At 33.9% G+C, this 16,833-nt stretch overlaps 1 protein-coding gene and 1 long non-coding RNA gene across 4 annotated transcripts in view; both read right to left on the reverse strand.

The window, feature by feature from the left end:
• Nucleotides 1-16,833, reverse strand: part of LOC141460398 (uncharacterized) — a 254,017-nt gene that overhangs the window by 38,094 nt on the left and 199,090 nt on the right. The gene's annotated exons all lie outside the window — the stretch shown is intronic.
• Nucleotides 1,344-5,254, reverse strand: LOC141460395 (achaete-scute homolog 1a-like). The gene is made up of 3 exons (XM_074140339.1): nucleotides 4,310-5,254; nucleotides 2,757-2,864; nucleotides 1,344-2,540 (listed from the first exon to the last, which is right to left on the reverse strand). Exon 1 carries the CDS (start codon nucleotides 4,963-4,965, stop codon nucleotides 4,330-4,332), a length of 636 nt encoding a protein of 211 aa, XP_073996440.1. The 5' UTR covers nucleotides 4,966-5,254; the 3' UTR covers nucleotides 1,344-2,540; nucleotides 2,757-2,864; nucleotides 4,310-4,329.

Below are 16,833 nucleotides of genomic sequence, written 5' to 3' on the forward strand. Positions count from 1 at the left end.
CTATCTTCTTGCTTCCAGTATTAGGTGGTACTGTATTCGTGCCGTTGTTCTGATTTTAAGGTCTCAAAGAATACGAAAATGTTTCAAATTAATTGGTTTGTATGCAGCCCACTATTAAATCCAAAAATGAGAAATCACAAGAAGTACATCAGAGAACGCGACACTTCCGGTTTCTATCAAAAACCGGAAGTGACACTTATCTAAATAAATTTTTTAATTTTCAAAAATTATTTCTACAAAATTTTATTTTATCCAAAATGTCCCATTACAGGAAACATTCCTCACATTATATAATAAAAACGGATTAAACACGTAACATAGAATCAAAAATTTGAAGAAAACGGTTTGCCGGAAGTGTCACGTTTTTACTAAAAAGTTTTGAATCATTGTTAACGATGGCCACGTTAAAGTGAAGTCGATATACTTTCTGGTACAAATTGCTGTATGAAATCATGGTTTTAATTTTTTTTGTTATTAGTTCCGGGTCTCAATTAGTACGAAAAGGTGTTACAAAAAATAGACTTGGTGAGCAAATTTGGGACCCAAAAGCCGAAAGAAATGTATAAGGCTCAATATTTCGTTAATCGCTCAAAAGTTTCAAAGTAGACACGAAAGCGTTCAAGTTACTGTCGCGAGAATTCCATAACAGGAAGTCGTTTCAGTGTTACCGGCAGATTATTTATTTTCTTTTGTTTGCAAGCAAATGATATCTGGGATTGAATTTTAGGATTATAATAATTAACACTTATTTTTATAAATAATTCGTTTTTTTTTTTTAAAAAAAAAAGTTTGCCAAATATAATATCCATATAAAATATTCTATATGTACAAAAAAAAATATTAATAATATAACAATGTCGGAACAATATTACCATTGGCGTAACTACAAACATTATTAATAAAGGTGGAGAACTGTCTTTTTCAATTAATGACAATCTTTAAGGGATACATTTTTTTTATGAAATTTTAAATTTTATTCTTAAATTAAAAAAAATTAATCAACACAGCTAAACTATTTCATCATAACATGATCATGTAGTTTCGTTTTTTTAAATTACTTCTATTTTGTGATTTAAAATAATTAATTAAAAAATATATCTCTTATAAATATTTAATAAAGATGATTCTAATTCAATTATTTCATTTATTGTCATGGTATTTTATTTATTAAAAATATGTAAAAGAGTATTTCAGTTAATTTATGTAGTAAGGCCACTTGTTTGATACGTTTATTTATTTTGTCCCAGAGAAAATCACAATTTATATTAATTAATTATAATTAATTACAAAGGCACTGACTTTTTTTTTCTTTTTCTTTTTAAAAAATAAATTTATTAAAAAAAAATTAATTTATTTTTTAAAAATAATAATTAATACATATTATAAGGCAGAATTAATTATTATTACTATTAAAAATAATTTACAATTACATCTAAAAACAATTAATTAAAAAAAAAAAGAAAGATCACGCGTTGAATGTCTTTAACGATAGGAATGAATTTGCTATCACTTCAACTATAATTTGTTTTTTGTTGTTTTATTTTTATTTTTTAATTTATTTAACTAATCAACTAAAAATTAATTAATTGAAAAAATTATTTACAATTAAAAAAAAAATTACACTTTTGACTAGAAATTAAGAGAAGTCTTTAATTAAATTTATTAATTTTTTTTTTAATAAATATATCTATATATTAAATTAATTGATTTCACGTCCCCCTTCGATTAATTTTTTTTTTTTAGTTATAGCATTTTTTTTTTTTTTTTTAACACAGTAACAATGTAATTTTGAATTTCTTTCGTATAATTTGTTTAAAAAAAATTCAAAATTAGATTATATTACATGAACATTTTCCGGGAAAGGAAAAAAAATGAAATTCGCCTATATTTTCCATCTTTCTACAGATTTTAAAAAATCAGAAATATGAGATATTTTACTAGAATATATTCTACACCGCAGAGTACTATGTTTCCAAACTATAAGTTACCTAAGAACTTTACAAGTTACCATATATACATAACCACCGTAAATGGTTACAAGTTTTGTTTTTTTTTATACACGCTTTTGGGGCAAACTTGTTTTTAATTTTAATTAATTAATTAATTTTTTTTTAAATTAATAGATTTTTTTAAAAGAAATACAGGCGAAAATTAATTTTTATCCGGAAAATAATAAATAGCTGCGATTTTAGTCTTTTTTTTTCTTAAAAAAAAATTCGGAACATATTTTTAGAACACTGCCTATAATATGTATAGCATTTTTTTTTGCTTTTTTTTTTTCTAGACCACAGAAATAAATTAATCTTAATTTTGATTAACTATAATTAATTTTCAGGGGGGTGGGCCATCGCACTCAAACTTCAAAAAGTTTTTTTGAAGAGAGATAGAGAGAGAATCACGTTTCTTTTCGTACTATTTACAAATAAATGTTTTAATATTTTTTTTTTTTTCCTGGAGGTAAAAAAATATTCATTCTCTCTCTCTCCATCTCGCTTGCAGTTGATGAGGGCGTGTTCACTCGTCTGCAGCAAGTCGACCACCTGTAAAGGAAGGAAATACACGTTAAGAAGAGCCTTGGACAGGAAATAGTGCGGTAGTACAAGTGAAATAAGAGCACCTTTTTCTCACTCTTTCATGATGAAAACTATAGGTACACCTTTTTTTTTGTGTTTTATAATTTTTTGTTTGTACCATTAAGCGAAATATTTAATTTTTTTAATTAATTCAATAATTAATTTAATAATTTTAATATTTACCTTCACGAGATCTTGGGCAAAGCTGATCCTTGTTTAACAATACATTTTTTTTTTTTCACTTTTTTTAATTTATTTTTGAGATCGAAATTATTTGTTTTCTCGCAGCTTCTGTAAAATAAATAAATAAATATAAAAAATGAAATTATGGTAAATAAAATAAAAAAAAGTAAGTAAAATAAAAAATAAAAAACCCTATTGTTTACAGTTAGAACATTTTGTAATCGACTGTACTGTAGTGTGTGGGTTATTGTTCTATTGACCTTCGTTTACAACTTACAATTAGTTGTAGTATTCTTATAAGTAGTTGTAATAATTTTTTTTTTATATATATAGTTCATTTACTTTTATTTTTTATTTTTTAAGAATTACATTAAAATTTTTTATTATTATACCAAAGAATTGTCGGATATAGCGGAAATTAGAACAAAATTGGCGCGTACTATAACGGTCGTTGCCTTAGCAACAAAACGAATGAACGAGCGTTCTCTCTCGTTACGTTTCAATATAATACCCCTCTTTTAAAAAAAGTGTTTGCCCTTCTAAAAATAAAAAAAGAGAGAGAGAAGAGAATTTCAAAGAGAGAGAAAGAAAGAGGTGTACTTACGACACCCTTCTGATTTTTCTTTTACTAAAAACCTCTCCTTAAGGGTTCAATATATCTGCAGAGAGAGAGCAGGAGAACGAGAACGAGAGGAGGGGTTCCAGAACCCCTCAACATTAAGCGTTCCCTCTACCTTATTCAAAAACTCTAGCACACAGAGGAGAGAGAAACCCCCCTCTGTTGCCCTATTGTAAGTACAAAAACCGGTGGGGTATACCCTTAGTAATACGGAGACCTATATAGTTCCCCCTTTTTACCTACAGCTCCAGGTATATACGCCGATTTTATATATATATTTTTAATTTTATTTCATTTTATTTTTATTTCTTTTATTGTATCCCCTCTCTACGGCCCTCTCATTTCCCTTTCATTTATCACAACTCCCCTTTAGGGCTACTGTCCGTCTTCTACCGTACTGGGAAGGGGGGGAAGCAATCCTTTATTTTTTACACTGTTTAGTTTTATAAAAGTACAAACCTTAAAATGTTAATTAGATCTTTCGTATAATTAGCATAAATAATGCAGCGGTGCATATTCTAAACTTGGGGGGAAAATGCAACGAGGCGTGCAACTAAGGAGGAAAAAAAACCAGACATAGCTTAAGGGCTTGTGTATTACGCATACATTATGTCCGGAAATAAAATTCAAATATTCAACAATTGAAAACAGGAAATAGAACAAAAAATTCTAGCCTTTGAAGTGCACAGGAAGTAAACAGAAAAAAGGTTTATGGTTCAGGTAGAAGGAAACGAAAAATTGGGCAGATTTATTTGGTTTAGTGGAGAATCACAGTCTCTTATCTTCCAAGTGATTCGAAGATAAACACTTGTTGGCCCGGAAATAGTGCCAGCGAGATCGCGTCAAACTTTTTACGCGTAGAACTCCGGTGATCACAGTCCGACAAAACTATCTTAAGTAATTGAATAAATAAAATATATATATTTACACCTACCTTTAGCAGATAAGTAGCAGCTATTGTGACTGCTGCCACCATGAGATAACATCCAACAGTTCTTCATCTTCCGGACTCATTGGATCATAATTATCGTGATTATAAGAGCCACCGTTCGATCCACCATACGATGGTTCCGATTGATACGACGACGTTGAAGGTGGTGGTGATTGCGACGATTCCGAACATACTGGTGATAATTCCATTTTGGATTCTTTAAAATAGTTTTCCGTATTGCCGCCGGATTGGTCCAGTAGGTCTTGTAAAGAGCGGATATATTCTACGGCCATTCTTAGGGTCTCCACTTTGCTCAGCTTTTTTGAAGCGCCTCTACCCGTGGCGGATGATGAAGGACTGCCCAAAGCGGCCGCCACTGATAATGGTATATGATTGCGCAGAGTGGCGAATCCGTTGTTCACTTGTTTCACACGATTTCTTTCCCTGGCGTTTCTACGCGCTACTGACGCTGGCTGCATGCCGGTATATTGGAAATTGATACGCCTCTTACAACGTACGTCAGATGTGTTATCAACTAGTACGGTGTTCCGGTCGATGCCTGGTTCGGATTTAATCTGCGGTGAATTTTCTACGATAACTGCATTCCTTTTTACGACGCCCAAATTGATTGCTAATGGCTTGCCGACGACTGACGCCATTACTCGACGACACCGATCATATAGACGAAGTATTACTTCTCTCTATACTTTTATAAAAAATTAAAATTGAAAAAATTAATCACTCCGTATTTATGGAAAAATAAAACAAAAGCAAATGTTTAAACTTGTTATTTTTTGGGTCGGGGGTATTTTCTTTAAACCATAAAAACGAACCAAATCGGGAGACACCAAAAAACAAAAAAAAAAACAAAAAAAAATCACTAGAAGATCACACTACGACTGGAAACAGAACTTAGAATGAGTCGCACGCCAGCATGGACTGGGTATTTATATGGTAGTCCCCACCACTGCCAGAGGGACGCGTGCCATGGACGTGCCGTCTACCCCCACTTTGAGGACCGCCCCTGGCTATGGACCGGTTGCCTCTCTGCTGCGCTCTTTTTGCTCCTTCAACTCACACACAAACACACGCACACGCATGCACATCACTACTACCTTACTATTGGGGAAGTGTGCGACCTTCAGGATGGACTATTCTGTCTAACGTTACCCACACCTAAGGCTACCCTCCAGTTTTTCCAAAGTAACAACAAAAAAAAAAAAAATAATAATCCAAATAAAAGAAGAGAGAAGAAACATTCATGTTGGTAACACTGATTACCCAATTATAATTTACATATTTTACCCAAATCTAAACGTAAGTTGTGCAGCCTGCGTAAAGCTAAATAAGTTTATGGCTAAGATTTATGACATGGTCCACAAATCAAGTAGCGGCCCCCTCTGATTCCCTCCTCTATCTTGAAATTCAAACGGTAATTAAATCCATTAAATCCAAACTGCTACATTCCTAGATTTACCTGAAAACAAGGTGTTTAGGTGGGTAAATTCTGTACTGAAGTCATTAAAGACATTCTAGAGAAGGCCACCGAAAACGGAAATAGTTTTCGAACACCATAAGGTCGTACTTCCGTTTGACAGACAACACCTTAAATACGAATACTGCGACTGAACTTGCTAATTGGTGAATGTAGCTAACATTTCCCAGCCGCATGTTTTTTTCAGTGAAATATTTCAAATAATTTTAATTTTCAGGCAGGGTTTACCTCCAACTACCAATTAGGTTTCGTGGACGGAGGCGACTAACAAACATACTTTACTATAAATTTCTCATATTAACCATTAAATAAAATTCAAGACCTAGACTAGTACCGCAATACATCTTAGCTTTGCGGGTCTAGCCTCTAACCGCCAACCATACTTTACTATAAATTTCTCATATTAACCATTAAATAAAATCCAAGGCCTTGACTCCTGGAATCGAACCCACTAACCAACAATACATCTTAGCGTTGCGGGTCTAGCCTATAACCACTCGGCTACCGTGGCACCTTAAATTAAACAAATACAAATAATGAAATGACCCAGAACCAAGTAGAAAATCCATTTTATTAGAAAGTACTAGCTAATCTGGGATAACTACAAAAATAGCCTCAAAAATATTGAGAAAACTTAAAATTAAAAGGAATGGATTTTCTAGCTTTTAAAATATTTTGTGGAGCTCCCTTCACCCCGGTTCGGCACCATAAATCCAATAGTGATTATAATCAGATACTTGCAACAGGAATAGAACTTTCAGATGCACAAGATTAGGTCTTCTGAACACTAGCTTATACGAGTTTAATGTAAGGGAATTTAATGCCGCAAATAACTCTTAAGTAGCGATCTGACAAAGAAGTTAGCTAGGTGTTCATAATAATCTAATTTCTGCGAAGATTTGACTTCAGAATAATCCATTCATGTTGGACCCAAAAAATAATTTTTTTTTTGTATTAGACAGAAACTTTAGAAATCAGCACGCTTGAGAGGACTCTGAACTAGATCGAAGGCCTTTACATAAAAGGCAGAAGGTTAGGCAATTACCTGATAGGATATGGAAAGTCTCATGCGAGCTTGTGGTCATCGGACAAAATAAGATCGCCAGACAGTTAACTAAACAGCTAAACAGATTAAGATTTGCTTAATTAAAGCTAGAACCACCTATTGCAGCCCTTAGTTCGCCACTACAGCTCCAGTGTTGGTCCATGAAATATAGGTGCCCGTTAAGTATTTTATGGGTAAAAATGAAAGTGAATGTTTTGAATGATGAGAAATGGGTACGTACCGGTGAAGCTAAATAGTTCATCAACCATCTGCAAGAACTTAAGTTTTTTTATGCGAGTGCTGAAGGTGCAGTTGTTAAACTGGGATTACCCGCAGCAGGTTCCTTGCGGTAGTGATGACAGTTAAAGCGCTGGTGCGTTAAAGACAGAGGACAAGAGAAGTGGGGTCCAAGATTTCCGTGCACATACAGGATCTTCAAGCGGCGTTACTGCTTTGAAGAAGTGTCCGTAGAAGATCATACAAGGAAAAAATACATCATCATTACAAAATTTCAGCTTTTCTTGGTTTAAGACAAGATTCCTTCTTACAACAGATAATCAGATCGAATCTATCGACGCCAAGTAAAATCTATCATTAAATCTACAAATAATAGTCAATCAATCATTGAGCTACGTACCAAATACAAAAAAAAAACAAACCTGTAATTCCAGTCTAAATCCCGCAAGAACCGCAGAAATGAAACTAGACCAGAATTCAAACATGTTTTAGCACGTTCACCCCCCACCCATCAACATTCCATTATGAAGTTTAAGTTCCCCCTTCTTTCACCACATTTATTTTTTAAATAAATAAATAAAAAATTGTGCTTAAAAGCTGCCCGACCTTAAATAATATGTAAATAGATTATTTATTTATTTCTTAAAAAAAAATAAATAAATAATAATAAATAAAAAAAATGACGTGTGTTTTAGATCTATATCAAAAAATCTTTTGATTGGTGCGTCGCTCAGTCTGGCTTAGACTCTGACACACAAAACAGCTCCAACTTTAACTGATATTCTAATTTGACTAAATGAGTGTTGTTTTCTTAAGTGTGTGAGAGAGACCCGCTATTTTTCCCTGTGTCTGTATGTTGTTTTTTTGAGTACGTATTTAGAAAAATTTATAAAAAAAAAGGAGAAGGGATCGAATCCCTCAAAATGTTGTTTTTTTTTTCTGAACTGTGTGTTCCACTTTATTGGACAGCAAATAACAAACACAATCACACAAGAACCACCTCTTATATTGCTTAAAAAATTTTTGGGAATCTTGTTTTTATATAAATATATTATATATAAAATACTGGAAGATGGCTCGTGGCTCCTTCTCATAAATTTGAAGTACAACTCAAATTTCATCAAATAAAAGAAAGAAAAAGAAAGAAGCTGATTGGTGCCTAATTTTTTTCTACAGATAAGGTCTGCCACTTCAGTGGATCCTAACCTTCTCCCAAAGTCCATCTATTTAAACAACTTCTTCTAGATAAAAAATATTTATTTATTTTTCAGAAATTTTTATAACTTGACGAGATATTCTAGCCTTCACTCAAATAATCGTAATATATTAAAATGTATTATGAGGAGATCAGATTTTAAATTCATATTTTTTATCTTTGGAAAAAAAAGAGCTTAATTTTTTTTTTTGTATATTTTTACGGCGGGAGGACCCTCTAGAAATACAGGGTTACAAATTAAATATAACGGAATTGATATTACAGGTGGAAATAGAGTTGTTTCAGTGTAGTTCTAAGTTTAAACACAAGGTAGCGGTCGTGTGGTTTTTCCCTGTCTAATATTAAAGTCTAGTCTGGTTTTAGTCTGTTGCAGGTTGTCCACTACAGCGTTGAAACTCGGCTCGTTGTAGGACTATTGCAGCTGGTATTTCGATGCATAAATTAATTGCAATCCATTTCTTGCTTTCTTTATTTAAAAGTAAAATTAAAGTAATCGCCTATTTTTTCAGGCGGGGCTTTACGTCCAACTACCAATTAGGTGTCGCGGACGGAGGCGACTAGCAAACATACGTATTTTACTGTAAATTTCTCATATTAACCATTAAATAAAATACAAGGAATAGACTAGTACCGCAATACATCTTAGCTTTGCGGGTCTAGCCTATAGCCGCCTAACATACATTACTATAAATTCCTCATATTAACCATTAAATAAAATCCAAGACCTAAAGACCGGGAATCGAACCCACTAAACCAACAATACATCTTAGCTTTGCGGGTCTAGTATCATAACCACTCGGCTATCGTGGAGCCCTCTTTCTTTCTTTATTTTTCTTTTACTAAATTATAGACCATAATTCCAATACTTCCCAAATGTTCTGTGGATAGGTCTCCTAGATCTAAGGGGGAACTAAAATTCTCCAGGGAAGTTCTAGGAAGAGAGAGAGGGGGAGCCGATAGTCAGGAACAATCTTCCTGGTGTCTTCGTTTGCGAGGGCTGCAAACCTGGTGACCGGTCCAGGCTCTCTAGAGAAAACTGAGAGATCAGATAGCCGACAATTTGGAATAAACACATTCTAAAGAGCCTTGGGAAATTGGCTGTCATCGATAAGAGGGCACATCCTCTTCTATCTATCCATATTTTAGGAAGCTTACTCTAAAATATGGATGCAGGCCCAAACTGGAGTGAATTGGGAAAAACTACTTACTCCAAGAGGTACCTTGGAGGCTCTAAGACACTCCTGGGTCAACCCCATCCATCGGACTTGGGCTAGTTAAGTTCTGGAAATAGAGAGGAGCAGCCTGTCCTTTCCCAGTCTACTCCAGACCTAGTGAGGATCTCTTACAGCCTATCTAACAGCCAAATGAAGGAGGCATGAGATTGAGGATTTTCTTGATCCTGGACTACTGGGACAAGTCCACATATCTTCCTAGAAGCAGCTGTCACTTTTCTCGTTCTCACTTTTAGTTGCCTATAATAAAAACTATTACTCTAATTTTAATTGTGAACAAGGATTTATTTTTCATTTACCTGTTTTATAAATAGGGACTTGGAGCAGCGGCAATAAATAATTGGTATTCCAGTGGGAATCGCGCGCGCGTAAAAAAAGGGATATTTTATTTTTAAAATTCCAATTATATGAAATATTAAAGGACGTTCGCTCGCAGTCCTGGAGATGCATGGCACGGAGAGTGGAGAGAGACTAGATCGCCTAGCTTCGTCTCCAAGAAAATGTAGTTCAACTAGTTTTAATTGCAAAAATAAAAGTAAAAAGTAAAAACTGTCGTCTCTTTTTTTCTCTGCAACATCGTTTAAGATCGTCGTAACTTTTTATTATTTTTATTTTATACCTACTCTTATTGATATTTAGAGAAGATAAAATATAACATTTTTGTGTAAATGTATTCAACTATATACACACTAGGCAGTAAATCCGTCCACTACACCTAATTGGTAGTTAGAGGTTAAGCCCCGACTGAAGAAAATAGGCGTCGCTTTACTTTTACTGGGGCAATAAATTAATGCATACAAACTTCTTCAATTACAAAAATAAGTATTTTCACTTCCTCTTGTCCACACTAAGTAACAGAATATATTGCGTTTGTGTAGATTTCCGCCGGAAATATCCGTGCGTAACCAAAACTCAAAAACGAAAAAAAAACGCAGTTCAAAATATGATATTGCGGAAACGATTGCTATCATGGAGGGTGGGCCCGACAATAAGCTTTTGGAAAACAAAAATTTCCACACCCAACCGGAAGTGTTGGTACTTTACAGATTAGATTTTTTTCGAATTAAATGTGAAATGAGCCTCAAATATTTTTTCATAAAAAATATTGTGGAATAAATAAGAAAAACGCTAATAAACATGCCATATTTTCTCCAGAGTTCTCTTCATTAAAAATGCCAGCCATGCATGTGCTGGAAAGCGATTTTTCGATCAAATGACCTGCCCTAAAATCATTAAGCAGGGAAAATATCTGGTGGTAATACTCACACGACTTTTTACAGATTACGTTAAATTAAATTTTCTGAAAAAAAAACAGAGCGAAAATTTCGCTACAGTTTTCCACGTGGTTCTGGGTCATTTCATTATTTGTATTTGTTTTTAATTTAAGGCGCCACAGTAGCCGAGCGGTTATAGGCTAGACCCGCAACGCTATGATGTAAGTATTGCGGCACTAGTCTAGGTCTTGGATTTTATTTAATGGTTAATATGAGAAATTTACAGTAAAGTATGTTAGGCGGTTTTAGGCTAGACCCGCAATGCTAAGATGTATTGCGGTACTAGTCTAGGCCTTGGATTTTATTTAATGGTTAATATGAGAAATTTATAGTAAAGTATGTTTGCTAGTCGCCTCCGTCCACGACACCTAATTGGTAGTTGGGCGTTAAGCCACGCCTGGAAAAATAGGCGATTACTATTAGCAAAAAGGCCAAGTTTTTTATGGTACCATCTGTCCTAGTCCACACTTTCTGTTTTTTCTTTTTTTTGCTCCTTATTTTGGGGTGTGCCGATCACGTGTGATTCTTTTTTTTAGAGGGAGGAATTTACATTAATTTTTATTTTTTTTAAAAAGTTTTCATCCTAATTCAATTTTTGAACCTGAAAAACCTTCATTGAACTTAAAGCTCCTTCAAGTGGAAACGCGTCCATATGCATTGTGACCAAGAATTGTGTGTCATTTCTATTAGACCTGAAAGTGACCTCTTGGTCACTGGTTCGAATGCCCGTGACTTTTTTTTTTTTTTTTTTGTTCGTTACTTAGCTTTACCTGGTCCGACTTAATGTTATTTTTTTTGCACCAACTTTTACGTAAATGTGTCCAAAAAAAGTATTTTTTTGAATAAAATGTAAGCCGGACATTGACAACTTATTTAAGAATAGATTTTTTTTTTTTTTTTTAGACAAGAGTTGCTTTTGAATGAATGCTGAAGATTAGAAAGAAGACAACTGCTGGGTGATTTCCGGTGATGTACATTTATTTTTGGACAGATTTTCGGCGGGAGGGAATGCGACTCCTAGGATTTATCTTTAAACGTGATGTATTTACGAAATTAACTGAGAAAACCTTTAAAAACAAGAAATGGTGGCCACTGAGCAATAAGTTCGACCCACTTCCGGTTAAAACAGGATTAACACAGGACACTGAAGATAGGTCTTTCTTTCTTCTTCTTACTCTGGCTGTACGGTCCTCGAAGAACCTTGGCCTTCTCTAACACCTTTCCCCACTTCTCTCTCACCAAGGCAATTCTCCTCCATGTCCTTACTCCCAGACTCCTCTACATCATCCAGCCACCTAATCCTCGGCCTTCCTCTTTTTCTCGCCCCCACCTGGGTGTCCATTCATTATCTTCCTGGGAATTCGGGAATCTTCCATTCTTAATAAATGGCCTAGCCATCTCAATCTTCCCCTCTTAATCAAACCTACCAAATCTTGCTCCTGGTACAGCTCTCTTATTTCTCTGTTTTTCCTAATTCTGTACCTTTCCCCTTCTTTCACGTGGCCAAAAATGTTCCTCAGAATCTTCCTCTCCCAGGCAATAAGCAATTTTTCATCCTCCTTGGTTAACACCGAAGTTTCACTGGCTTATGTAACCAATGGCCTCAATATGCTTTTATAGACGGTTAGCTTTGCTTCCCTTGTCTTTCTTTACTGGGGGGATTTAACCACTCTTTTTTTGTAAAAAAAACTATTGCTATTATAAGACAGCGCTCTCTGCCACAAAAAGCCCTTGAACTGAAAAGCAGGTTAAACTAAACTATAACCACCCGGGAACCTAAAAATAAACTCTCCAAATCTTACACGTAAATCTGTAGCAGCCAATCAGGTTATATTTCTCTGGTCATCAATTTGGGAACAGCCAAATTAGTGGCCGACAAAAGAAGTTTTAGTTTCCTATCTTAACTTCCATACTTTTTTTTCTTCGTTTTAATTCAAAAGAAATATTATATCTTTTAAATTCTAATTAATTAAAATACTTTTTAACGAAAGAGATCACTGAAGGCTCCATTCCTTGTTTAGTATCCCCATAAGCCACAGCCTTCCCGATCTCCGCTAGGTGCCCTGTGCATTGTCTCCAACAATACCTTGACAAAAGACACGGTGGACCACCAAAGCTGCAACGGGCGTCTCACCATCAAATTTTATGAGCTTCTACTCAATTTAGACAGTCTTTTTTTTTTTCCTAAATCATTATTTGGAGAATGTTTTGGAACTGGCCTCAGTTTAGGGGTAATTAATCGCTTTTATAATTATCATATAACGGTTTTTAATGAATTCCTGTTTGTTTTTAGATAAAATCATCTAAAGGATGCGATTCCTCAAGTAGATGATTTTCAGCATTGAATTTGGCTTCTTTAGGTAGGAGTTAATAGAATAAGAATGTCTCCTAAATTTTTAAAAACTACAGCAACGGCGATTATCTTGGCTCAGCTGATCCAGATTAACAGCATCCCAAAGATTTGCATAACAATTTAAACGATCAATATCGTTAATCTACTCGAAAACTGAATGAATTTTTCAAAATATTTTACAAAATCGGCCTTACCGATTATCTTTAAACCTTTTTGGTTAAATTTGTGATGCAAATAAATAATTAAAATTCTAAATTTTTTGGTCTGTAGCGAAATAAAGTAAAGTAATTGCCTACTTTTTACAGGCCGGCTTTACGTCCAACTACCTAATTAGGTGTCGTGGACGGAGGCGACTAGCAAACATACTTTACTATAGATTTCTCATATTAAACATTAAATAAAATCCAAGGCCTAGACTAGTACCGCAATACATCTTAGCTTTGCGGGTCTAGCCTCTAACCGCCTAACATACTTTACTGTAAATTTCTCATATTAACCAATAAATAAAATCCAAGGCCTAGACTAGTACCGCAATACATCTTAGCTTTGCGGGTCTAGCCTCTAACCGCCTAACATAAATAAATAAATAAATAAATAACTTTATTGCTTATAAGTTTACAACTTTTTGCAATGAGTTGGTTAAACATAAATAAACTTCAGTGTACTACATTAAATGAGCATAATGTAAAAAAATAATAATAATATAAACATAAACAAAAATAAATGATACATTTCACTAAAAATTATTGTTATTTCAATTTTTTTTCCTTAAATTAATATACTCAACTGTGAATTTTACTTGAGCCCTAATATTACACCTGCTTTTTGCCGCTTTTCCAAAGCTTGAGTTACAAAATGGTATAAATTCTGTAACTCTAATTTAGAGTGGAAAGTCAAAAGGGAAACTATTTCCAATGTATATTTATTCAAATGCTGATACCTTAAGGGACTGTAGTAAGGGCACTCTATTAAGAAATGTTCTAACGTGTCAGATTTAAACAATGAACAGGTAAAACAGAGGTTTTCTGGCTTAAATTTAAATTTCCTCCCCATTATGAAAAAACTTGGAGATTTATAGCTTTGCGGGTCTAGCCTATAACCGCTCGGCTACCGTGGCGCCTTAAATTAAACAAATACAAATAATGATTTGGCCCAGAACCAAGTGGAAAAGTGTAGCAATATTTTAGCCCTAGGTAAATGTTTTTTTTTTTTCAGAAAATTTAATTTAACGTAAACTATAAAAAGTCGTGTGAGTATTAGCACTAGAACGTAGGGGGGGGGGAGAAATTCAGCTAGACAGAGAAGAATGCCACAAGTTAAAACAATAGCGAAGGGTGGTCAATTGTAAACAACAAAAGGTGGGTTGTAGTTTCATTTGGTTTGGCGGTTCCCTCAACAAGACAGAAATATGAATAACGACCGGTCAGACAAAAGAGTAAATAAATTAACGCAAAAAAAAAACCATTATATTTGCAGGTTTTAGTTGTCTCTACTGTGGCTAACAGTAAGATAGACAATAGTTCCTAGACCTTTTCAAATATTGTCCCAGTAACTCTCTCAATTCTACTGTCTGGATATTGCCAAACATTTTATACTGGTAAAACTTTATGTATATGGACAAAGTGAGTAAGAGAGAGAGATTGTATATATACAATAGAGTCTTAGTGGAAATAGTGGAAAAACTATGATAGAAGACATACGAAAGAAATAGTGGACAGTTTTTAAAGAGGTAGTTGGCACAGTCTTGAAGAATAGAGCTGGAGGCTGAACGTCTAAAGCACAAAAATAGGGGTTTTTTGGTGTGTGAGAAACTTTGTATATTCTCATAAATAAAGGGAAAGGTTACACCAAAAGTACAAAAGGGCATTATAACACGTATAGACGTTCCTTATTTAGGACAGGTCTGGGGAGGTATTATCTGAGGAACAATGCTCTAGTCCATCACAAAGTTTTGCTACAATCTCAATAGGACGACTGGAATCAAGAATATAATGTGGATAATAGAAAAAAAAATCGGGAATAGATAATAATAAAAATGCAGCCAATTTAAATATTTCCAAAAAGAAAAACTGGTGGGAACTTCCTTTATAGCTCGTAAGAGGAAGTACCCATGAACTTGGGTACTTGGAATATGGGCAAAAGAAAAACAAACTTGAAAAACCCAAAAATCTGATACAGTAAAATTGCACTTCCGCCGCCCAAGTCCGAGTCCACTATAAATTTGCTATCAACATAAACCGTTTACACAGGTGATGAGGCAATACACTTTACTTAAATGACGCTTTAGAGGAAAACCACAACACATATCTCTATCTCAATCTCTAAACACCCTACAGAAGCATCCCTAGAGAAAGAATTTTCAAGCAAATGTAAACCGATCTACGAGCGCTGAAGAAGACGCTTAGCACGTTCCGGTTGGCTAAATTTATTTAATAGATAGAAAGCTTAAACTTTTCTTACTAGAATTTCCGCCAATTTTCCGTTAGTTTGAACTTACACACGGCCTTCGTTTTTTCCCCCCAAAATTCCTTGGATTAACTTTAGCTTTTACAAGTTTAAATAATAGATAAGAAGATGAACATGCTGAGTTATATTTAAATTAATTTGACATCAACACACCATTGTTTCCAGTAATGCTAGTGGGAGGTAATCTGGCTGGTCACGAGTATTAAGTAGTTTTTTAGTTTTCTGCAATTGATGTAAGTACAGCAGCAACATTTCCAAAATAATAATCAACACTATCACTTCATAACTAGCCACAGCATCGTAATGTTCGACCAGTATGTAAGTACCAGTATGTACGTAATATAGGTTACTCTTTGGTTACGAGCAGTGTTGCTAACTAATAATTACAATTACAACTAAGCTATTCTCTACAATTGGGTAAAGAAATCATTGAATTCTGATCATAGAAATAGAAATATAAAGGTTTGAAATTTGAACGAAATACAAACACTCAAAACTTTAACCTTCTATATCTCGGCAACTATTATCAATAAAACATTGTGATTTATACCAGTTATAGAGGAAACTATTCTCTACAATTGGGTAAAGAAATCATTGAATTCTGATCAATAGGAATAGAAATATAAAGGTTTGAAATTTGGACGAAATACAAACACTCAAAACTTTAACCTTCTATATCTCGGCAACTATTATCAATAAAACATTGTGATTTATACCAGTTATAGAGGAAACTATTCTCTACAATTGGGTAAAGAAATCATTGAATTCTGATCAATAGGAATAGAAATATAAAGGTTTGAAATTTGGACGAAATACAAACACTCAAAACTTTAACCTTCTATATCTCGGCAACTATTATCAATAAAACATTGTGATTTATACCAGTTATAGAGGAAACTATTCTATACAATTGGGTAAAGAAATCATTGAATTCTGATCAATAGGAATAGAAATATAAAGGTTTGAAATTTGAACGAAATACAAATACTCAAAACTTTAACCTTCTATATCTCGGCAACTATTATCACTAAAACATTGTGATTTATACCAGTTATAGAGGAAACTATTCTATACAATTGGGTAAAGAAATCATTGAATTCTGATCAATAGGAATAGAAATATAAAGGTTTGAAATTTGGACGAAATACAAACACTCAAAACTTTAACCTTCTATATCTCGGCAACTATTATCACTAAAACATTGTGATT

Source organism: Rhodnius prolixus, unplaced genomic scaffold (assembly GCF_049639745.1).
Source record: "Rhodnius prolixus isolate KJV_2025 unplaced genomic scaffold, Rpr scaffold_6, whole genome shotgun sequence".
Lineage (NCBI taxonomy): Eukaryota > Metazoa > Arthropoda > Insecta > Hemiptera > Reduviidae > Rhodnius > Rhodnius prolixus.